At 39.2% G+C, this 25,754-nt stretch overlaps 1 protein-coding gene across 1 annotated transcript in view; it reads right to left on the bottom strand.

Moving 5' to 3' along the window:
- Window positions 1-25,754, bottom strand: part of PCCA (propionyl-CoA carboxylase subunit alpha) — a 294,043-nt gene that overhangs the window by 128,876 nt on the left and 139,413 nt on the right. The window contains exons 17-18 of the mRNA XM_063337025.1: window positions 17,167-17,277; window positions 6,900-7,002 (exon numbers count right to left, since the gene is read on the bottom strand). Coding sequence (XP_063193095.1) covers window positions 6,900-7,002; window positions 17,167-17,277 — 214 coding nt within the window. The remainder of the gene's footprint in view (window positions 1-6,899; window positions 7,003-17,166; window positions 17,278-25,754) is intronic.

Here is a 25,754-nt window from a genome sequence, read left to right as displayed (position 1 = left end):
TTCCCAGCAAACATGGTGAAAATAAAAAACTGAACCTAGGGACTTAGCCAGGTCCGTTTACTAAGCCATTCACCAGTCACCTCAGCACGCTGCCTGCCACTGCTCTGGAGGGTCTTCCCAAGAGATGCTCAGCAAGGTTCAAACTTTTCATCATTATTATCTTCATAATGACTTCCTAATGATTATTAACTCTAAAGATTGAGCAACCATGGATTCCTGAGTGCCTAGGACATCTTTTTCCCTACAAATGACAGAGGGATGACAGGCTACAAAAATTTCCCATAACCAACCATTCTGGTTTTGGAATAGATTTTCATGAATCATATGGAATGACGGCTCTGCTTTCAAACAACTATATAAATACCTTAATATTACCTACGTTATCAATTCAGATTCCATTAAATCCAACCAAAGAAAAAATATGACACATACATTCTGTAGAAAGTCACAAATGCTACCTTGAGATGTCCCATTTCAACATTTATATTTTACATAAGTTCATTTCCACTGGCCAAAAATACCAGTTTCATATATTTGCATCCACTTGTTTGTCTCTAGCACGTATAATCCTCTTTCGGTAATAAGCAACTGAACAATGTAGAAGGGTAAATAATACCAGATTTTGAAGGCAGCTAGCATATTATATACGGCAGCTGTTTTAGCAGTGATTAAGCAAAATTACGAAAAACCCTAAATCATATTAGATGAACCAAATATGAGATGTCAAAAGAACAACATTAAGTACACCTGAAGAGACAAGAGAGGGCTGTCACAAGCAGAAGAGCCCACTATAAACAGGGATGTCACACGAGAAGAGGGAGAACAGTCTTAGTACCTTGCTAGTGTACTGGGAAAGAAAAAAAAAAAACAAACCAAAAACCACGAGGACTCTCACAGGCGTAACAGTAAATCACGAAAAGAATGCTTGACTTGTTGAGCAGGGGACCAGAACAGTAAGGATAAGACAGGGTTATTTTCATGAGCCAAGGATGAGTGCATAACTCCAAAGTGAGGGAATGAAGAAAGCCACAAGTGAGCTGGACTTAGTCATCCTTACCAAATGAAAACAAAGTGTTTTATCTTTATATCACACTAGAGGGTATTTGTAGGGTAACGCACAAGTATAAATATTCAGCTGTACTTGCAATAACCGTTCATGTTATTACTGTGTTTCTAGGGGGGGTGGAGAAAAAGAAAAGAGAGTCCCATAATGCAATTGATACAATTCAGCAGTGTCTGTGTGCTGCAAGAAAGAACTCTCCCTCTTTCCAAGTGGATGACTCCAGTGAAGTTTCCTGACATCATTTTCCTCCTCCTTAAAATTAATGTAACATAACCTTATTTTGTGCTGCTCCAGCAGTGCAGGAGCACCAGAAAGCTCTCCTATTGGGCAGCTGACCACCCTTCCATACGGGGAAGCCCTAGGCTGGCAAAGAGCTGGCTCTGTCCCAGGCTCCAGCAGGGTAATAGGTGCAGCCCATGTGAAAGCAAACCTGCCCCAGAGGTGCAGGGCGCCACTCCTCTCGGGAGCCCTTCCCTCCCTGCCCTAATCACGCAACAGCAAGGCAAAGCAGGCATCTGCAACATCATTAGTAAGTGTACCTGAGGATTTACGTCAATCTATCTGTAACCAACTTAGACACACACACACAATAATTCATTAAATTAAAAGATAAATATATCCGTTTCTGTCCTTGCAGTTCACCAGTTGTGTTATGTCCCACTGCACTGGACCCCTGGATTTTAGAATTTTAAAACATATAAAAATTCAGCCCAGCCATTTCTGAACTTGACAAAAACTTGCCTGTATTTTATCTGTAACTTCTCACTATGCAGTTCCTGTGAAAGTACTACTTCATGCTTAGAAAGCATCATACATTTTACTTCTCAAAAGACTTTATACATGTTGATAAATATTTACAAGACCTCAATAATGTAGTAAAGTATTAAAGCCATTTAGTCTTTCTGCAAATTGAGGTCCAATCCAACTGACTTCTCTGAGGTCCCACAAGAACAGTTAGGAATTTAACTCAAGACTCCCTAATCCCAGTCTTCCATATTAAAAACACGAGCAAGAAAAATATTTATTTTTTTGCTAGCAATATAAAACATTTTCCAACGCGTTACCATCTTTTTGCATGTAGTATCAGGTAATATGGGCATGCAGCCTCATTGTTTTTTTTCCAAGTCATAAATGATGAAAGGGTAAAACCCATAGAAAAATTAGGAAAATACACTTAGCAGCCAACACAAGCAACGCATAGGAAGTGCTGTAGGCAATTGGGTTTAGAAGTATAAACATCGCATTAGTAGACCCATGAGATAGCATGATGTAGCCACACCTGGAGAGTCACTCTCCTATTCCCCTCCCAACCCACTAATGAAAACAAGTCCAAAGCCAAAATGTGAAGATTCAACTGTACAACATCATTTTTGGTCTCAAATGCTAACTACATCAAACAGACGTAAAATAAGCTGAATTCACTTCAGCCAAAATATGTTTCCACTTGAAACAAAATCGAGGTCTGTCTAGAAGACCTTGGGATTTTACTAGATACTGTAAATCTGTTCAGCAGCTGTGGGTGGCACCAGTTTCACAATAAACTGAACTATGGAATAAGTAGGAAAAGTCCTAGCTAAAATAACTGAAAGCTGAACAATGAAACAATCATTAATCATTCATGGCACTTTCCTGTAGGAAACATGTGCCCCTACTATCTGGATATCACAGTGAAATAGTCACATTAGTATCTGGCTCACAAAATACCAAGCATTTTCATTACCTAATTATCTCTAAAAAAAAACCAAACTAAACACCACACCCCACAACAACCTTTTCCAAGAAAAATGGTTAAGTAATGACCAGTTAAATTAAAAAAAAAAAAAAAAACAAACACAGAAAATGCTCTGAATATTAGATTGCATAATAAAAGTGAATGTCTATATTCCTGTAACTCTGAGCACACGCAGGTCTCCAGCGGCTGTTGTAGCTAACAGTTGGCCGCTTAATCCTGGGAGGCTGCTGGTGAGGCCAGGGGCACAGAGCAATGCAGACAGTGGAAACTCACCTGCGGCTGCTCCACCCAAATCATAATACAATTTATTCTAACACAGGAAAGGCAAACTGCCCTTCAGCTTGTGGCCTGTATTAACCTCAATGCCACATAAACTACTGCAACAAAGAATCCCACTACAGGGGTCACGTCTAATTGAAACTAGCTGAAGAAAGTTGGGTGTTTGATCCTAATGAGGCAATAGCTCCCTGATCACCAGGGTGCATTCCAGCACCAACCTTACAGTTGATGACTCCGTCACCCAGGGGATTCCAAAATACATATTTTTCCAGTCACATCTCTGCAAATACCATCAACTGTAGAAAACCTCCCTGACGAGGCTGCTACTAGTCTGATCCGTTGCACAGAACAAGGCCCACCTCTGCATCCCTTTTGTGAGCCATCCTCTTCCTCCTTCCTACACATTCCTGCTCTTGTAGCTCTTCCAGAATAATTTCATTTGTCGTGAGTATTTAACCTGGTTCTGTCAGAATGATCTCAAGCAAAGTGTCATTAAACTGTTTCTATGCTAATAGGGGTTATTTTAACAGAACCAGAGTAGAAAGCAACTACACACAAAATCATGCCTGCATACCTGGGGGGGCAGGAGGAAAGGCAGAGACCAAGGGAGGAGCAGGCTGGGACACAGATTCCTTCATCTGGCTCAGCGGCATTTCATCTGACTACAGTCTCAGTGGCCCTAATAGTGAAAGGTGGAGCTTCTGCAAAGACTTCCAAGCATGGTTCTTTCTATCTATCGGACTAGAATAACAACCCTGAGATTGGGCTGAATAAATCATGGGGGAAAAAAGGGAACCCAAAATACCCCTGTAGTTGTGAAAAGAATGCGTATTATAAATATGGCTCCCAAAAGGGAAAAGAAAACAAACCAAAACCAAAGATAAGCATATAACTCAAGTTCAGCAGAAAACTGTCTATTTGGCAGCTGTGACAAGTTTAGAAGAAATAATATATGATTTCAAAATACTACTTTTTAGTGCAATTCCTGACAAAAAAAATCCTCAACTGCTTTCAGTGCACGCAAAAGAAAAAAATGCTCTGAAAATAAACAGTGCCAGAGAGCTGAAATTTTAAAGATGATGATCAACATGTTGATGTACTTTTCCAAACCATTAGGAGAATGTCATGGATCAACTTTGGAGCGTGCAGTCTGTTTAATCTGCTTACATCCTCCAACATGGATTTAAAATTCACATAGACTCCAAACACTCAATTCTGCCACAGTGAACCGCATCCAGGATTACAACTGGCCTTTTTGATTTTTTGCCAGTAGCACAGGTTCCTACTCTGCACTTTTTGTTTACTAATATTCTTCAAACAGATTGCAGTCATACCAAATGTGTTTTCTATGGCCACAACCCTGCTCCCTAAAAAAGTACCCATGACACGGAACGCGTTCAAAAACAAGTCAAATGCAGTTTGGGTTAAGTTAAGAACATGCCATGAAGGATCCTGGATGAACTGCAGTAATCTGTATGCTCCACAGTCCTCAGTCCCCTCTAGAGGGAGTCCACTAGCTGCTCTAAGGAATAGAGAACACCCCAGGACGCTGCACAGTCCTTTGACCTCATTCTGCCTTTGTTTCTTTGACTTTTTCCTCTGAAAGAGCTGCATGATTTGGGGGAAAGGGTATCATTATCAGGTTTGATTTTTTCCAGGAGTTACTTACCAGTAAACCCTTTTGCAGTATCTTGTCCTTAACTTGGCCTCAAACAGGCAGCTTTACCATCATTAAAACAAGTAGCTCTAACAACGTATGTGGATTGAAACCATGACCTATTCAACAAGAACCACACTTGGCCACCACTGGGAGAAAATTTTTAAGGCTCAGCTTCTGAAGGATTGATTCCAGATCTGCACATGCCTCAACAGACAGAAAAGACCATCCTTTGAAAGCTGAGCTGAATATAAGTATACCCCATGATGGCAAGAGAAAGTGATCTTTCTTGTACTGAAGAGATTTGTTAGCTTCACCATTTAAAATCTGAAAAATCAGACCTTAATCTAGTCTTAGAAACTTCACGTGGTCAGACTCTGCTGCCTTCCCTGCTCATGGGGGAGGAATACGTGTGAGGGAGTTTGGCTATGACTCCAAAAACAAACTAATCTTTTTTTCAAAGCAGGGGTGTATTTGTTTCCCTAATGCAGCACAAAAAAAAATGAATGACCATGCCTGATTTCTCAATGCAATAGTTCATTTACATATCTGATCTCAGTACAACAATCGTATATGCCTTTTCTATTAAGATACACAGACACCCGGTACTGAAAGAAAATACTTGCAATAGAAAGAAAACATTACAAGATTCTTAAAAAAAAAAATCAGACTCCTCCTCTTTTCAGTAAGTAAGAACATTTTACAGGCCAGAGAAAAAAAAACCTCAAGTCAGAGCAGGGAATGCAATAGTTTCAGAATCACTACTTGAATCAACTCCTCCTATCCTTACCCTAGGTACAAAGTAATCCATTAGTTCTCTATAGCAGTGCCAGACTGCTTAGCTTCCTATGCTGGCCAGTATAAACTACAATGAAGGCTCCTCCTCATTTTCCCTCATTCATCTTTTATTTAGGGAACAGTGGCCTTTGAGTTTCTGTTCTTCTCCTTATGCCATTTGCTACGGAGGATATAACTCGTGGAAGGAAATAAAAAGGTGCTTTACTTTCCCCTATAGGTGCATAAGGCAAGCAATGGCCTAGCCCTACATATGCTATATATTACAAAGCCGTTATGCTTGCCCTAAGTGTCTCTTTTTTTCTTTCTTTTTTTTTTTTTTAACACCATATGGTACTATTTATCTTTGTGGGTACAAATAAAAATAAAGACTTCTTGAAACCACATTTGATTTATTCCTGACCACTGTAAAATCAGTAATAGAATACACTGTCAAACCACTGGCATGGAATGTGAATAATGTCTATCCTGCATTCTGACTTCCCTCTCACACACACGCAACTACATTAAAGAATGTGAGGCAAGAAAAAAAGAGTCATGCTGAAGTTAATTCTTAAAGTGATTCTGAAAGTAATTCTTAAAGATTCACTGTATGCAACCATCGCAAACACCAAATACCCAAGCAAGTTTCACAAATGCAATTGTTCTAATGGAAGGTCTTAAGGCATTGACAATGATGGACCAGAAGACAACAAAAGCTAGAAATATCCGAGAGGAAAAAAGCATACTGTTCCAAAAAGCAAAGGAAATTAAAATTAATATTTTAACACAAGTTACTGCAACGGCTGGCCAACTAACAGTACTATGTAGATTACTAGCAGCTACTATCCGAAAGAATGAGGGAGTTGGTGAATAAAAGCACCAAAACCACACTTAAAGCAAGGTGCTGACTCTTCCAGCATTTACCAGCCAGAACGCGTTTTCAGAATTGGACCCTAAACTATTAAGGTTGTTTATCAAAATAGCAAATTACTCATGAATCCACAATATTTTAAAGCTCTGTAACTGAATATTCATATTATCCCAAAGTGCTTAGATCGCTTCAAATGGGCACATGGGAAATTTGTGATGCTCAATTTGTGGTTAGTTACTAATGCAGCAATATTTTGCATTAATGAAACTCCTGATGTGCATTAATTACTGTACTGGCTTGTAACACATTTTTGTGCCTATTAGTTTGCTAATATGTAGAATAAAAATAATCATGTATGACTTGTGTGAGTAGGGAAGTGTAAGCCACAGCTCATTTGAATTTAGAAAAAAAACAGACTATATTAAGAAACCATGCAGTTTCTCACCAGTGTCTCTCGTGCATGAGAAGATGCCATTAACGAAATGCATCAGCACATCTGAGTTCCTAGAAATGAACTTACCTTGGAGTGCCTAGAAATCGCTGTGATCTCAGTTGTTCGGCCACATACAAAGACGCTGCTGTTGCCAGTAGTTCTCTTCTTTCAAGATCTGTCAACTTGTGTCCTAGTTTTCAGAAAGCAGTTAAAAAAAATTAGATACCGCAGACCAACAGACACAAAAAGTAACAACTACCAGTGAAGCCACTGCTCAGCCCTTATACACGAAACCTACATATTTTCCCCTCTAAATTAAGACGAGGCTCAGCAGAGCAGACGCTCTGAGTTTGAGTTTAAATCGCATGTTTTCATACAGATCAGCCCTACTGCTAACACTGGTATCTCTGTTAAAAACAATTTGACAACTGAAAGAAAAAAAACCTGAAGGATGCTGCAGCATCTTGTTTTCATTACTGAAATGTCACTGGTTGACATATTGTGCCTCATGCTGGTAAGGAATCCATCTGTACATTAGAACTTATTCAAAATATACAGCATTCTTTCTTGGTACTTTACCTTGCGAAGGCTACAGATCTTCCAAGCAAAAGGGATAACGCAACAGTATAAATCCCCAAAATAAGTGGGGATAAAACTACTTATCATCCCTGGGTCATTTAGTGGCATTTGTGAATCACTGGTTTGCAACTAATGGAGTCAAAGTCATGTTTGGCACTTCATAAGCAGAAAATGCCTCGAAGTAGCCTACAATCTGAAGGCAGGCAAGCTAATAAAGGTTTGGACAAAAAGATGCAAACCAGGATGATAGGAAGCAGATTTACCCTAGCCTAGTCTTGTTCCAGAAAGCGAAGTTTAATTAGAAATTCAATTGTTCGTTCAGCAGGCTAAAAAACAGGGCACAGAGACAGACCTTTGCCCTCCCCACCTTTCGGTCAGAAACCCCACAACACAAATTTGGGATGAGAAGCTGGCAAAGAGGTGGTCAAGACTGGCGTTAGCAGAGAAGTAGAACAGTCAAAACTGATGTGAGAGGGAGCAAAAGGACAAGTAAAGTAGTCGGCCCATAAGGCAGTGGCAGGAAGTTAAAGTTGACATAGAAGAGGACAAGAACTGCAAAGATGAATCATCATGGAGAAAAAGAGGCAAGCATTAGAAGAAAAGAGGCAAGATTTAGATTGGATATCAGGAAGAAATTCTTTACTGTAAGGGAGGTGAGACACTGGAACAGGTTGCCCAGAGAAGCTGTGGATGCCCCATCCCTGGAAGTGTTCAAGGCCAGGCTGGATGGGGCTTTGGGCAGCCTGGTCTAGTGGGAGGTGTCCCTGCCCACGGCAGGAGGGGGTTGGAACTAGATGATCTTTAAGGTCCCTTCCAACCCAAACCATTCTGTGATTCTGTATCACAGCAAATGCCATCATCCACAGCAAGTACAGATTTCACATGAAGGGATGGGGAAAGAGGTGGGGCAGGGGTTCAGAAGGTTGTATCTCCCTGAGCAACTCTGCCCAGCAGGGCATGTTTGTTTCCAGTCCTGCAGCAAGCAAACAGTTACAGACATCCCTTTGACATCTCCGCTCTCCCATCACCTCAGCACTATGTGAAGTGTTAATTCACATTCCCCAGTACTGGTCACAGTGAGTGACAATTTCTATCAGTAGCATAAATTAAGACTAATACCATCCTTAAGAACACCCAGAATGGAACTGTGAAAAAGACTGGAGCAGACTAAGTTACAAGTGCACAATTTCAAAACAGGATGTATCATTCTACTGGGCACATTAGATATGGATAGGTAAAGAGGCTGCTTAGAGTCCACCTCAGCAACGCAATCATGCCACGGTGATGGAAACACACTCACTACAGTTCCAGCTGACTGTACAAAGGAGCTACCACAGGCCAAAAAATTTAAATTTAAAGATAACAAAAGCTAGCAAATCTGCATCAATTTATTTTTAATTTAGTCCACATTAACATATCCTGGCTAAAGATTACTGACGCTTCCTTCACTCAGTGTTTATTATTTTTAATCTGCCTTGAAATGGAAACTGCCTTTAACAAAGGTATGCAGAAATACAAGTTTTGAAAGGTTGAGGAACTGGCTTGAGAAACAAACTTGATCTTTCCTTTGCCAGTTACTAGAAAAACTGATTGCAAAGCAAAAGTCAAAAACCACTGAACTTTTGTACTATTTGTGTATATATAAACACATACGTGTATATATAAGCCTTATATAATTATCCAGTGCAATAACATCAACTATCTGGCTCTGAAATGTGACAGTTTTCCAGTTGTTTACACACAGTGAAGAAGCTCCGAGATCATTTTTCCAAACTGTTGTCTCTAAAATTGATAATTTGTTTACATGTCTCAGCTAAAGATACATCAGGAACTCTATTCTAAAACCTTTCCTTTTCAGTTGCCCTGCCTAACGTCCAAGTCTGTGTGACCAAAACTGCATGTTTCCACCTGCTCCAACACACACTGGTAGTATGAACTCATGTAAAGGAACAAGGTGAAACCAGGAAGATCACAATTTGAAGGTTTTATTGCATGACCTTCATCTTGGATGAAATCAATACCTGCTTTTGCACTTGCTGTGCTGCAAAAACTATTTTCTCCCTGTATCGTCAATAAAAATCAAACTCCAAACAGTGAACAAAGGTCAATAATTTGAAACAGGTTAACAACTCATCAAGAGTTACATTCACCTCTTCGTTATCACAAACATGAAAAAAAACCACACCTGTTTATCTCCTTTCTCTGTTTGTCACCATTTGCATTAGTTGTGGCATAGATGTGGCAAGCACAAAACCAGTCACAACTGTTATATCAAGTGTGGGCAATTTGCATTTTTCTTCAGTCTGGGAGATAATGCAGACTTAACAAGAACATACCAAAATTAGATTTCGGTCTTTGGCAATAAAGATACAATCAAACCACAGAATGTCCTTAGCATAACTTTGGAGGCATACCTCAGAAGGCTGATTAAAGGCTGCTTCCTAAGGATGGCAATTTACCCTTATTATACAAGACAAGCTGCTGTCAGTACTGCCTTAGTTCTCTCAACTCCAGTGCCATTTCCCTTGACTTCTGCTCTTGCTCGGCTGCTGTGCTCAGCAGAATTTTAAACAGTTTTAAACTTAAACTTTCAATTACATTACTGTATTTGAAAACACACAAGTGCGCCAGATAGTGATACCTTTGTTTCACTTCAAGGCTTATTTTACCTTACAAGTCACCTCTTAGGACTTCAATTTTATGTCTTAAGATATAAGTTAATATTCACTATCAATAAAGATACAACCATACAGCCTTTCATGTTCACCACGGAGAAGATTGAGCCGAAAAGTCACAAAGCTGCCTCTGGGGTATTTGTCCAAGTGCTGCCTCGGCAGGGAGTGAGAGGAGTAAGTAGCAAAGGTTCCCCAGCTTCCAGCATGGGAAGTTCGGTCATTGCTCTTTCCTGCTCCCATCACTGCAGACTCCTGGGCTACACAGAGATTTCATCTCCACCGTAAGATGTAAACCAGCTCCCAAATCTCTCTGCTCAACCTAGGATATGCTTCTGCAGTCTCACTGTCATCACTGAGCTGAATTACATAAGGTGAACATAAACCAGGATTAATGGCTATAAAATTAAGTCATAACTGAAGGAGTGGAAGCACAGCTGTTCGTATTATTTAAAACTAGATCAAACACATCTATTACTACTAAATGACAGAAGCCTGGTCAGAAGGAAGACAAGGAAAAAGTATTTCTCTCTCATTTCCCTGATGTTATGATTGCTTAAATCAATATTATCCCAGTATCCCCCAAGCTGAGTCAAAAAGGTTCATGCAATTACTTTACATAACCAACTTCAAATTAAATTACATAAAAGGTCATTTTTCCCATAACAGTCTTATTTGCATTTTGTCCTAGAAATGTGTTTCCTACTATCAATTACAGAGGAAAAAAACCAAAACAAACAAGCCCTAGTTATGTCCCCTGGTCTGTTACTTAATATTTGAAAAGTGACCGTTTTCTGATTGGGAAGAATAAAAATTAAAAGCAAAATGGGTAAGACAGAAAGTACGATGCAGCACATTTCAGATCCATACCAATACAAGCCATGTTTATATCATTCCTGGGTTCTGTTTTGGCTCGAGTTTTTCCCCAATAGATTTTGAAGTTAACCATTACAGATGGCAGGTACAGATACCAAGTCGGCTGAGGCAGAAAACAAAGTTGGATGTTATTAAAGGTTTTAATTTCTTCTGAAGTCCAGCAGAGCTTTGCTCCATCCAGACAGTCACGGTAAGAGACAGACAATATTGTCTGTGCATGCAATCTCAAACCATTCAAAACAGTGAAGTAGTAGGTCTCTCGGAGAGCTCACGATCACTTATATAAGATGGATGCTACAGCATATAGAAAGGAAACCTTTACTATTTTGAATTATAAAGGGATTAGTGACAGACCAAGAAATGTTTCTTGCCTTCACCTGTCAAAAAGAAGAAAGTCAAGTAAGGTATCTGTTAAGTCAATTTTTATAATCCAGTAGCTTCATAAAATGAAGACAAAGATTAGGTTCCAGCAAAGATGAATGGAATTAACAGCAACCATCCTCTCCCTTCTAACACTAACACAGCCAAGGGAACCAGCACTCCCCCCTCAACTAATAACAAAAGTCTCCGGACTTAAATTTAAAAGTCGTACCTACAGTCCCAATTCACCTAAAACATGATTTCATTCATAACAGAATCATGGAGTGACTGAGGTTGAAGGGCCCTTGGTAGGCATCTAGTCTATTCAGTGCGCCCCCTCCTTCCCACAGAGCAATCTCAACATCAAATTCAGACCAGGTTGCTCTGAGGTTCGTACAGTCAAGTCTTGAAAATCTCAAGTTTATGACTACTGTCTCTCAGAATCACAAAATGGTAGGGATTGGAAGGAACCTCTAGAGATCATCTAGTCCAACCCCCTGCCAAAGCAGATTCACTTAGAGCAGGCTGGACAGGATCACATCCAGGCGGGTTTTGAATGTCTGCAGAGAAGACAACTCCACAACCTCTTTGGGCAGCCTGTTCCACTGCTCTGGCACTCTCAAAGTAAAGAAGTTTTTCCTCATGTTGAGACGGACTTTTCTGTGTTATAGCTTGTGCCTGTTGCCCCTTGTTCTGTCACTGAGCACCACTTGGAACAGTCTTGCCCCATCCTCTTGACACCTGCCCTTTTAGATATTGATAAGCATTGTTGAGATCCTCTCTCAGTCTTCTCTTCTCCAGACTAAACAGACCCAGGTCTCTCAGCCTTTCCTCATAAGAGAGGTGCTCCAGTCCCTTGATCATCTTTGTAGCCCTCCACTGGACTCTGTCCAGTAGTTCCTTGTCTTTCCTGAATGGGAGAGCCCAGAACTGGACACAGTACTCCAGATGTGGCCTCACCAAGGCAGAGTAGAGGGGGAGGATGACCTCCCTCAGCCTGCTGGCCACACTCTTTTTAATGCGCCCCAGGAGACCATTGGCCGCCTTGGCTACAAGGGCACATTGCTGGCCCATGGTCGACTTGCTGTCCACCAGGACTCCCAGGTCCCTCTCCGCAGAGCTGCTCTCCAGCAGGTCAACTCCTAACTTGTGCTGGTGCGTGGGGTTATTCCTCCCCAGGTGCAGCACCCTACACTTGCCCTTGTTGAAATTCATTAAGTTCCTCTCCACCCAACACTCCAGCCTGTCCAGGTCTCCCTGAATGGCAGCACAGCTCTCTCTGCCACTTGCTCTGCTGCTGTGCACCTCACTGAAGAGCCTGGCTCCATCTTCTTGGGAACCTCCTCAGACATATAAGGCTGCCATTAGGTCTATCCTAAGCTTTCTTTCTTCCAAGCTAAACAAGCCTGGTTCTCTCAGCCTCTCCTCAAGCCCTTTGTTCCAATCCCACCACAACCCTGGTGACTCTTCACTGGACTTACTCAAGTTTATTGACATCTTTCTTGTAGGTGTGAGTGAGTTAAAACTGGACACAGTATTTGAGAGGTGGTTTAATAAGTGTTGAGTAAAGCAGAGTAATAATTTCCTCCAACCCATGTAATTATGACAAACACAATGTACCTAAACGCTTTCACCTCATACACACTTTCTGGAGCCAATACACAATTGCAGGAGAGAGGAGTGCTTCCTCTTTCTTCCATTCTGTATTAGAAATTAGTTAACAAAGGATTGACCATCAGTAGTCCTGCTCTTCCTCTCCATCCAAATGAGAGAAACATGCTAGAAGAGGGGAAGTAAAGGATTCCTTTTCATTTTCCCCTTTGTTTTGGTATGACTTGGTGTTTGGGACATCCTGTCCCTTTTCTCATTTGTGCAGGATGTCTCTCCCAAAGAGACTGACCAAACATTTGCAATGTTACTTAGTAACTGGGAACAGTGGACCATTAAAAAAAAATCTCAATATTAAAACAGATACCCAGAAAAAGATTAATTGTGAGACAGACTGAACCACAAAGAATAATCCAATGGATAGGGTACTAACCTAAGGATCCTTGAGTTTAATTTGTTCTTTGTCAAAAACTCTTTAGATCCTTGTGAAAATAGAGATACTTTCTGTGTCTATAAAATAGGGATAATAGATAGCATATTCCTTTCTCAGCAGGCAGGTTAGGACGTACAAAGCTGCTTGGAAGCTGCAGAAGGGCCACTTGTCTGACAATACTCTAGTAGTATGAGCTACTCCTGCATGCTTGGCAATCATTTTTATCCTGTGAGCAAAGTGCTTGGAAGCCACTCTATAATCAGTGTTGCTGCACCTACCCTCAGATCCTCACTCCTCCCAAAATACACACATGTGCTTAAAGCAATAACCCACTCCAGCTGACCCATTGCCAGCCGGCATTCTAGCCACCCATCCCTCGTATAGACAACAGAAGGGTGTGACAGCAGCTGTTTTCCCACACAAATCATCCCCACAGCAAGGTTAGTTTCAGCACAGCAATATTTTAAAATAACTTCCAATAAACTGTTTTTGTTAATGAATGCTTATTTAAAGAAGGGAAGAAAAAGAGTTAAACCCTAATCATGAAAATTACTAAATATTCCTGTTCTAAATGGAATTTGAAGTGGGCGCCACAGGTTAATGGAAAAGCTGACAAGATATTTCTAATAATTAATTTTCTCTTAACTTGTAGTAAAAGCCTTCTAATAAAGGACTTATAATGAAACCCTTGAAAATGAGACTGGAAAACAAAGCATCTCTTATTTACTTATTTTACTCTTAAGTAAGACTGAAATTAATATTTATATTTGAAGAAAAATGCATATAAGAAATGGGCCAGTACTTTGTGCAGCCACCAAAAAGAACACAACTGACATTCATTACTTACCATCAATGTAGCCCAATAATGGCAATTGTGGAGTTTACAAAAGAAACACACTGGACTGTGCTCAAGCATTAACATAGCACCCATCTTCATTGATTTTTTTCCATTTCTTAAGTTTTCCAAATCTAAAACACTTCTGTTATGGACTTCTACTGTCAACAGCACATATTTCTATGTATTTCCAAATCCACTTTAACTACACATTGCTTTAATTTTTCAGATTATCCCTGTCCTGGTTTTAGATTTACTTTTTTTTTTTTTTTTTTTTTACAGCTACATATCTTTTATAAGCAACATTAAGACAGATGAAGCTACTTAATTTTCCAATCTTCCTAGCAAAGTTTAGCCTCAGTATTTATATAAAAAGGTCAGCTGAAGTAAGTAGAGGACTTAAAATGCATAAGTGAATTTGCCTCTGTTTCTCTTGCTGAGCTTCCAACTGTCATCTGCCCACCACCCTTGCTTGCCTTCAACAGTTCCCATTAGAATTTTTGCATTTGCAGAAATATTTTTTAGTAGTTACATAAAAAAAACTGTATTCAAATTCAACTCAGTGTTGTTTTTTATTTTTAATCCAGGAGGGTCCAATCCAGAGCAAACTACATCCCTACTAAAAGGGCTCTCAGTTACTTCAGTGAGCTTTAAATCAGTATTCATGAATAAGTGTTCTTGACTTGAAATACAAATGCTTTGTAATAATGATATCTGCATTTTTTTTATAATTAAAAAGGCTAACATATGCTTGTATTTGATATGCGGAAGGAGAAGAGCAAGACTTTCCATACTGCAGGAACAAAGCCTAGTCATTTCGTTTGCCATTCGTTAGTTTTTATTATGAAGTGTTATAATATCTCTTCTTGTGTTTTCCAGTGTCTAGAGCAAAAGCTTGTCTGAAGCATCTGTTAATACAATATTACTGTTTACCTCAGACTGCAACATTAATCAACCATTTGCATCCGTGTGTATGTGCACACAAATATGTGCACACACAGTTCAAGTCAGATGACACCAAACCAAATTTCTTTTCATCCTGCAATTTGTGGACCAATCAACTTATTATATACAGGTTAACACTGCAATATAAAATATTAAAACAAGAATAAAAGAACAAAAGATAAGAGTGCCTTTCCATAGTCAAAAACACAGAGCAAAGGGTCTCCTCCTGGGTCAACAAAACCTGTCCCAGCTTCTTACAAGTGACCAAGGGCCCCAACGGACACATTATCACAAATAAGGGTAGAATGGTGTATGTCTTATTGTTCCCAGTTGTGTGTCAAGTGAGACTCCCTTTTCACAACATGGTATAAAACTTTCTCCTCCATTCCCTTCTCCCCATTCCTAGCATATCACTCACTCTGCACATCTGTTGAAGTTCACCAGCTTCCTTCGTGAGCTAAGTCAACCCAAAAACTCTCACAAAACTACCCCAACAATAAAAAAAAAAAAAAATACAGTTTTACAGCGGTTTAAAGAACTGAATCCACTCAGGAAAAAGACTGAAGAGTCCCAGAACCATCAATGAGACAAGGACATGGGATTCTGTATTAAAGCATCAGGGAAGAGAGAAAGACCAGCTAATCATCAGCACTGAGCCTTCAGAGCAGATCAGAGTACCCTCAAGTCTATGCTGGATGAAAGCCAGCTGAGTTACCTGAAGATGAGTTAAGTACACCTTAGCAAAAAAGATAAAGGAACATTTGAGCTTCAACAGTCACAAGCTTACTGCCACCCAAGGTGACCAACTCCTAGTGCTGTGGTCTCAGTCAGGAGCCAGTAACAAGCTGGATACGTTAGTCCCACGTGTGGGACTGAATCACATAGAGTTGCCAATTACATCATGATATAAAGTAGTTCTGTGGATGAATACTCTTTGCACCGAACTCACACACTGAGTCCCGAGGTAAGACAAATCTGTTCCGCTCCTTAATGAAACTAGAATTTGGCAAGGTGCCAGTCATGTCCAGTGACTGCCAATCTGGCAGTGTCATCTCCAAAGTGGGATGAGGATTCCGCCACACATTGGATTAATGATCAACGGGGGAGAAAGGAATCTCCAAGGAATTCATAAAGGACCCATGAATGATGAGCTGTAAACATTGTCTTTTTTTTTTTTTAAATAAGGAAGAGGTTCTGCCTGATGAATGCCAGCTGAGGTGTGAGGCCTGTATGGAAGGACTGAGTCTCTGGCCACACACGTCAAGAAACCAGCTACGACAGATTGGCTGAGAGAAAATAAGATAAAAAATTTGGTTTGTTTTTTTTTTAAAAAAAAACAAAACCACCCTATTTGTTTTTTTCAAAACCTCATCAATTTTACAATTTGATCCTTGTAAAGGGAAAAAATTTGTTTGCTTGCATTTCTCTAACTGTTGTTACATATTTTTGCAACTGAGTTGCCTGGGATGTTGTAAAGAAACATTTGCATTTATGTTAACCAAGGTGATGCCTGTTACTGTGTGTGATGAGAATTAAGACCAGGTTACTGAAATACTTTGATAAAGTGTCAGATCCTCCAGATAATGCTGCAGTGAACTACATTAATCCAAAGGGTGCCAAAAGGCAATTCTAAAGATGCTGCACAAACTCACTGGAGAAGTAACAGTGTTGAGCAGAAAGAAATCTTATTTTCAAGTTAACAGTAGGAGCACTGTCTGTAATGAAGCACAATAACATGGTAGAGTTGAATTTATGTTTATTTTTCGTATTTCATATTACCTAGAAACTGTTTTTCTTGACTTTGGATGTACTTCATTTACTGTTTTGCCCCTAGAAGTATCTATTTTGCCTTCTTGAAAGAAAGTAACTGTTTCAATTATATTATGCATTATTTAAAAACTCTAATTGTGTGTACACACAGATACATCTGAGAAAAAAGAAAAGTAAAGACTGATTGGGGAATGTGTCAGTCTACAAATATAAAGGAATAATAATCAGAAACAACATCTCTCAAGCAAAAAAGAAACATTCCCAAATGGAACAAACCTTTAAAGCCATCAGGATAAACTTCAGGAAGGAATTTAGTGCTGATGTCTCCTTTAACAAACCGTGGATGGATGATGACTTCTCGTAGTAAAGAAATATTGTGAGCCACGCCTGAAAACAAGACATCAATACAAAGTCACGTAAATATATTAATCACAAATAATAGTAGGAAATAAACTTAGAAAAATATGAGCTCTTATCTTTGTAGAATAAATGCTTGTCCACAACTTAGAGACCATAATACTAATGTAATCAATGCAAATTTACCAGTCTTGTTCCACTCCTGCCTCAAGATACCCTCCTTAAATACTCAGTTTAATTAAGAAGTAAACCTTCCAAATATTCGCCTCACTAAGCCTATTTCAAACACCTAGTTAAGTCAATGGCAGCAAGCACAACTGAGAGGCTTTTGGTTCGGTCCTAGCAGATGTAGGCAAGACCAGAGCCATTCTTGAAATGACAGATTAGTCACGACCATATCAGCCCAATTCCAGTGAACCCTGCTCCACCTTGTCATTCTGCCACCTTATATATGCACGCTCCTGTGGAAGATAGGTGCCATGTTACACCCTAATCACAGTAATGAAAGACAGCAAAAAATTTTATCATTTATATAAGATTTTATAACATTTTTATCAGTTGTATGTCATAAGAGGCTCCTGTGGGACTTACAAAACAAAGGAATCTATTGTTTGCTCCATATGTACCTTTATCCAACCTTGCCTAGTCAACTCTAATCAAATGCCCTGTTCCCCCTTTAGCACCATGCCATGACTCTGCTAGGCATATGGCCCCCCGCAATGATTTCTTTAATTAAAAAAAAAGAAAAACAACTTATAGAAACCTTATAGCCACCTTTGTCCTTTAATCTCTTTGAATATGTTTTTTCTTTTTTTCTTAATTTCTTCATCCCCTTTCTTTCCACTTCTCAGCCTGTGTCCTCGCTTTCTTTTTTTCATATTTTGCTTACCCTTCTTTTCGTGCCAACAGAGGAAGACAACTTCTAAAGAATGCAATCTAAAGCTACACAGCTCAAAGGATACTGCCAGTGTCAACCCAGTACACAAAGCAGTGAGTCCTCTGCCCCTTCCTCACAGCCAAGTGAAAGATAACTTGTTTTCTCAGAGAGGAAAGGAATAGCCCATATCCCCTTTCCAGCACAGGCTGGAAAAACCATAATCAGGAGTAGATGTTAGCAAAAGATACGTACTCAGGACAGTTAACACTGGGAAAAGATTGCCTACGGAAAGACTCCGGCGTCATGAAAACGTTTAAAAACAGGTTAAAGAAAAGCCTGCCAGGAGGCAGAAACAGTTAGTATATCTTAGTTCAGGTAGTGATGACTTCGAAATCCTTCAGGTTTTCTTTTTCTTTGCATTTAACAGGGCTGTATAACCAAGTTAATAACTTAATGCTAAACTGCACTTTGCCAGAAGTACTTGTAGCTTAGCACCGAACACGATGGTCATTAAAAGTCATTTCACTGAAATATTAAATACAAAGAAGTCTTTATCAGAGGTCCGAGAGGAAGAGAGGTGCAAAAAAAATCCCTGAGAAAAAAAATCCCCAGGTAATTTAAACTATGTTCTGCTTACTGCACTCCAAACAATTTTCAAAGAGAAGATATTTTCTCTTTTGAGAGTAGCACACAGGTCGTCTCTTGAAACTTTAAGATCTTGCAGGTAAGAGAAAAACACCGTCTTTATCTCAACTCTCTTCTCAATTTTGCAAAGAGATTCTAACAGAAAATTTGAAAAGCCACCACAGTTCAATCTCAATATAACTACATAGAATAATACTGCCTCATAAACATTAATATTTCTTAAGAGAAGCTGAAATAGATACGCAATTCAGAAGCATAAACCATAAGCCTTGGCTGCAGCTGTTGCATCCATTCCAGGTATGGATAAATGAGGAAGCTGCTATAGGAAAGAGGTTTTCCAGCCTCAGCTGTGCACATTCTCACCCTTCAGGAAATACAAAGTAATTCACATTCTTTCCTCGCAGAGGCAGAGGGACAGGCAACGCCATATCGCACTGCATTTTCCAGGTCACATGAACTTCGGTGTTAGGTGCACACCACGAAGTATAAAATGCAGTGCACATCACAAACTAGTCTGTCTTGTCAAAATTTGTCTGTGCATCCATATCTCTTGTAAAACACAAGATTTTTGAAGTTCAACTGTAGGCATGTTTATTTACAAGTTATTATGATTAACACAGTGATGATCTGACTCCGAAAGTTATTTGCACATTTTTTTTCCTAATAGCTCTAGTTTAAAATAACACGAATAAGAATTCGTTGTAAACTCAGGTCTCTCAACTGTAAATTAAGCTATTTGGATTTTTTTCCCCCTATCGAGATCTCACCAAAGCAAAAACACTCGCAGTACAGCAACTGCAAATTGCCGTAGCTACAGAAGGAGATTCTTCTGCGCTTCTACTTCTTTTCCCTTTGTGTTTTTCCAGTTTAGAAGCATGAATAACATTCTTGTTATTTTTATATGCAGACCAGTTCAAACAGTTTCAAAGCTTTTTTCCCCTACAGTCTGCTGCTGGCATGAATTTTCAAGCTCTCTGTGTGGCCATCACTGAAACCACTTTCAACACACGAGTCGGACTCAGCCTCACTAAATCATGAAGTCATAGCTTTACAGACTAGTTCATGAGCCATTAAGTAGCACATTACACAACCAGTTCAATGATGACAAGATAAAAATTTGACCATTTGATTAAAAGAGGATCAGCCTCCTTGCTGCCTGTGACCTAGATAGTCATCCACAGACCCTGATTTCACAAACGCTGAGTGAAACTCACATTGCATCTCCACTAAACGAAAAATTTTAAAAAGTCTTATGCTAAATGACTACAACTTCAGAACAAATGAAGTCTTTCTTTGGCTGCTACAAAATCCTCCCCAAAATTTCCATTTGAATAGTAAGTTGAAATATCACAGAGATTTTCCTCTATTAAGTACAGCTTCAGAACTATAATTAGAAGACAAAGAGGAACTCTTCAGTGCTCCCCGACTATGAATCCAGGATTTAGATGCACTACAATGTGTAACCAGATCATCTCATGGGTTTTTTTTTTTCCCAAACTGCTATAAGATCCCTGGTGAGATGATGGCTGATGACAGATGACAGAGTTTGGTGTCTCAACTGACTGCCCCAAAAGACCTGAAATCAAAAAAATACTATCAGTATCTTAATTATTTCCAACTCATGTGCATCAGAAAAATCAGAGGCTTCTGCAATGTTTAAAGTTCCAAAGTTCCTTTAACAAGTTCGATAGATCAGACAAACCAAGGTGTTTGGGACGCAATATAACATATGTATTTTACATATGCAAATTAAAATTTAATATGCAACAGTTTCCCTTTAAAGTATCATGAAAGGCTATCTTTATCAGTCCCCATGACCATTACTGTGAGCAATGACTGTGTGGCTGATCTACTCAAAACTATCCTTAGTGATGTTCCAAATCATATGGCTTTAAAAAAAAAAAAAAAAAAACAAAAACGAACACACACACCAAAAACCAGTGTAATCCTTCAGAAGCCTAGAAGTTTTAGATTTGCAATTTAGCGTGACCTCTGTCAAAGTTCATAAGGTCTCCATCTGTGTGTGAGTAACTGCTAGGCTACAGAAATATGGACCCCTAGAGCAGCTTGCTCCTGACTACCTGCTGCTTCCAAAACACTGGCCAGACATTAGCCCCACGCTCTCACAGGATCAAACAGAGGCTAACAGGCAGGGCTTATTTCATGCAAAGTTAGACACTAAACTGAAGTATATTGTATTTGTGTTGCAGTGGTTTTCAGGGAATTTTTCTTTTTCTTGACCAGGTCTCCAGTCTACCAGGAACAAAATCACATTTGTTAACCTGACAAGCCATGACGTTTCCAACAAACAAACAAAATCCTTAACTATATCAATTTATTTCCCCTCCGGAAAATAGAATTTCATTTCAGCATCATTCTTCTACACTGTTAAGAGTGATGCAGAACTGCAGTTACATTCTTCTTTTAAGTCAAAATACAATAAAAAATAATAATCAATGTTCCTTGTACCTCTATTTTTTTTCTTTAACTTGGCTGCATTTTTCATATCGTATTACAGCAGTAGAAGCTGAATTTAAGGTGTACTTGGACTTCAATTTTGACACACTATTTTCCAGAATACGTTTGTAAAAGAGAGTGGACTAACAATTTACCTTCTGGAGATCTAATTAAATAAGTATATATATTCGTATGCTTTATATATAATAAATATGTATCCCTATGTATTCAAATAATTTTCTGGTTAATTTGTCGTTATTGCCTAATGAATATATGAGCACGCTAAATAATCACATCATTCACCAGAGCTGATAAGTAACCACTATTTGAAATGACCCTCATTTAAACAAAAAAAAAAAATTATAATCAGAAGAAATTACTCCACATACTGCCTGTCTCTACCTTGCCTCCTTCCCTTCCCCAATCTCTGGACTACATCTGCCTTAAAACCTTGCTAAATATACTGGATTTTTTATTACAAACTGTAGCCTAGCTCCTAACTTGTATTCCCAAGAAAGATGAAAAGATGAAAAAGACAAATTAATTTTACAGAAAACAAAAGTTTCCTAGTAAGGTTTATAAACATGATATCGCACCGTATTTTTACTCACTAAAAATCAGAACTTGGAATGCCAAGGCACAAAACCATAGGCAATGTTTTCACTATAAATATTTACTGACACTAAACATATTCAGTGTTGATTAGCCTTTTTACAGTATTAAGCTTCTGTCATCTTGTCTGCAAACACGAATCTGCATTTATCCATGTAAACTTAATTGGAGTCCTACATGCCTCTCTGTAGATAAGCAGTTGAATATACTTAACTTGCTGATAATTTCAAATTGTGCTAAGTGGAATAGAAAGAACTTTATTTGCATACTTGCTGATTGCAAAAACAACGTGTGGAGTACAGTACTAGAGGTCTCTCTCTTTCAAAAAAATAGCAAAGCTAAATTACCACCAATCAATTTAAATGCTGAATAAAAATAAAGGCTATGAAGTTTAGGAGGCACCCCAGTTAATTTCTCTAACCAAAAAATAAAGTAAAAAAGTATTAATAAATCTCTGCATTGAGCATTATGAAACACTGATTACATTACTCTCCACTTACAAACAAGAACATTATCATAGATTTGCACAGACTCTGAAAACAACACTTTCAACACATGAACTTTTCAAAGTTCATGATTGCTACCCAGCTAGCCTCCACGTTTGCAATTCCAAAAGTTGCCATAATATTCCCTAAAACCCCCAACGTTCAACAGTTTAATTGTCTTTCAAAGCTTGTGTTTTGCTTCAATTCACTTCAGAGCAGGCTATCTGCATACAAAGTCCCATCCCAAAAGCAAGAAGAAAGGCTTTTTTAGCTTTGTAATTTTAATACGCAAACATCCACATAAAGTTCTCACATAGGATCAGTATACCACTGACCCTCAGAGCTGAATATGTATTTCAATTAAAACATTAATTCTTTTAGATATTAAAGTCTGGAGCTGACAGAGCTCATAGACCAGAACAAAGGGGGGAAAAAAGGAGGTGGAGGGCACATAATATATGGTAATATCTTACTGTAAAAACATTAGTTCAAACTGAAACTAAATTTTGTACTGCATGCACTCCTGAACCTCTTAATAAGATTAAGTAGTCCGTTATTTATGGTGTTAGCAAACACGTATGAATGCTTGAATCAGTAGAATAATTGGAAGCAGAAGCGAAGCAGGCTTTGTCAAGAACAAGTGAAAGAAAACGGATGTCCATCCTGCCATCGCCCTCTCCTCAGCCATCCCTTTACTCTAAAGAAGGGGAACAGAACTCCAGGACAACATTTATATCTAAGGGGCATAACCAGAAATAACAGCACTTGTCTTTCAATGCCTCCTCAAGCTGGCACACTGCATTTCTTGTAGTTTTTCTACTACCACAATGTTTTTCCTTAATTTAAAAAACAAAACTCCTCTGACAAAAAAACAACAAAAAAACTAACAAAAAACCCATTATTTTATTTCCCTTCTCCTGCACCAATAACACTGCATTCTCCTTTTACCTGATCACCCTTTACTTCAGTTGCCCTTCCCTCTTTTTCCTCCATGGTCTATAACCTTTCCTAAACTACACACCATAACGTTCCAGCAACAAAATGCCCTTCCCACTCCCTCCCTGCAACTGGCCTAAGGAAAAAAAAAAAAAAAAAAAGAGGACAAACAGAAGGAGAATCCTCCCTCACGCCAGCATCTGTGCTCCAAGCTGATGTTACCACGCACCCTGCGCCTGGTCCCTTCTCGTGGTTTTGAACTAAGTTCATTGCTTTCCCTTCTCCAACTTCAGTTTCCACGCTGTCACGCTTGGGAGCCAGCTGGTCCCTGTTGCAAAGGGTCAAAGAATACGGAGATTCTCGCAGAATTCCCGGCCCCTGTTCCCTCCGCTACGCAAACGGGAGAATCCACAGATCTGTTGTACAACCTTTTTTTAAAGCACAACCAGGAAAACGAGGCCTGTTCTATTCTATTTTGAAAACCTACACTTGAATGCCTTTTGCAGGAAAACTGGCTTACGCACAGATTGTTTTGTTCGCAATACCAATGAGCACACTTGCATACCTGCATGGGATCAGGACACAGGAGACTGTAAAACTTACAAGTATCACTGCCACCGAGAAGCATCTTTTAAGTTAATATATAAGAGACAAAATCATTCAGTAGTTGATGACATTTGGATTAAAGTTTATTGTGAAAATCTTTGTACCTGAAAATTAATTTATTTGAAATATATGATAAAATACTAAAATTAAACTGGGTTTGTTGTGGTTTTTTTGTTGGGTGCTTTTTCTTGGAAAGCCAAGGCCTTCTCCACAGTACTCTTTTTCCTCCTAATTAGTGTGTGTACAGCTGCAAAAACTCAAGACAACAGTTTCTGCTGCCACTGTTCTGGCAGATCTCCATTCATATCCGAGAGTTAACTCTATATTCCCATTCCGATTACAATTTTCATATGTAAGATTCCCAGAATTTCATACTGGGTTTTATATATGCCTTTAAAATAATGAAAAGATTATTCAGCATCACAAAGATAAACTACTAACAACAGTGCAAGCTCAGAGGAAACAACTCACGCCTCATCCTGATGAGCCAACAGTGCCTCTATGCTTGACCGACATCTTGAACTCTTCAGTATTCACAAATTCTCCAGTAACCATGGGATAAATTGAAAAGTGTATCTGCTTGAGACAAGTCCGGGTTAGACCTTCCTTGAACATTAATCATCCCTGAACTATACTGGAAGACCTACAGATAACGATGTTACCTAATTAAACCCTTCCTCACTCAGAAGTCTCAACCGAGATTTCGAATTCAGATCAGTTCTCAATGCAGGAGTTGGTTCCTATCAGAATAATTTAGACGGTAAAGGACCTTAGGAGAATCATTTAATCCAATCCAACATTCAAAGAAGTGCCATCCTAGACTTCCACCTGCTCCCAATAATAACACTGCAGAGTTTAGACAGGAAATAAGATTCAGATTATATTTCCATGACCACACTGAATGTATCTTGAGTTAGTCCCCATTGTTAACATTTACCAACAAACAGACCGTGTAATACCTTATTTCAGTGTGGGCAAGTTGTCACGAGCCCAAACTGTAATAAAATGTTAAGGCAATAGGCACTTTCAGAGAATAGCATTTTTTAAAATATCACAATTTGTTTTATTCAGCATTTATAATCAAGATACTGCTATTCCAGGCACTATATGATGCTGTCTTGGTTGCTTAAAACTTTATTTACTCAGATTTTGCATGTCTGGTCTCTTTGTAAATATTAGATTACATTTTTTTGAAAGTTTAATTAATTTAATTTCCTTCATGATGTTGTTGGGCAGATTTAACTGGGAGGGACAGCTGAACTATGAATTCAACGCCAAGTACTATACTGTCCTAGAAAACAACTCGGTAAAGACTGCAGTCTGAGGATTTGCCTCCTGTAAGTAGAATAAAGATAAAGGGGAATAGGTAACTCTTGGATATCCTAACGCCACAGCATTAGAAATTGAACGCCTGCCCACACAGCCAGTAGACAAGGAACAGCAGAGTAAATCCTTGCACTTCCTGCTGTCCGCATGCCTCAACCCATCCTGGATGAGTCACCTCCCGGAGGGTCACTCTGCCGCTTCGGTCTCTGGACTCTCTGGTGGGACTGCCACAAATGATGTTTATATGGTGGTGTTTGTTGCAAGAGGACATTTGTCTTCTAGGAACTGGATAAATACCACTGATTTCACGCAGGTCAGCAAGCAACCATCAAAATATTAGTGACTAAAAGTCCTTACCAACTTTTGCCTGCTTTGAACTGGTGACACAGAAGTGATGGGGAAGACTCCGTCTTCCATTAGGAGTCCCTAAGCTACCCATTAGATGGTCCTTGACCTGTTACCCAGTCACCCCATCCCACTCCCACCCTATGTGAGTGAACAAGCCTTTTTGCCTACAAAAATGTTGCAATTCTTGAGAATTTAAATCTAAATTCTCACAGCAT

Source organism: Chroicocephalus ridibundus, chromosome 1, assembly GCF_963924245.1.
Source record: "Chroicocephalus ridibundus chromosome 1, bChrRid1.1, whole genome shotgun sequence".
Classification (NCBI taxonomy): Eukaryota; Metazoa; Chordata; class Aves; order Charadriiformes; family Laridae; genus Chroicocephalus; species Chroicocephalus ridibundus.
This window is presented reverse-complemented; position numbering and strand designations above follow the sequence as displayed.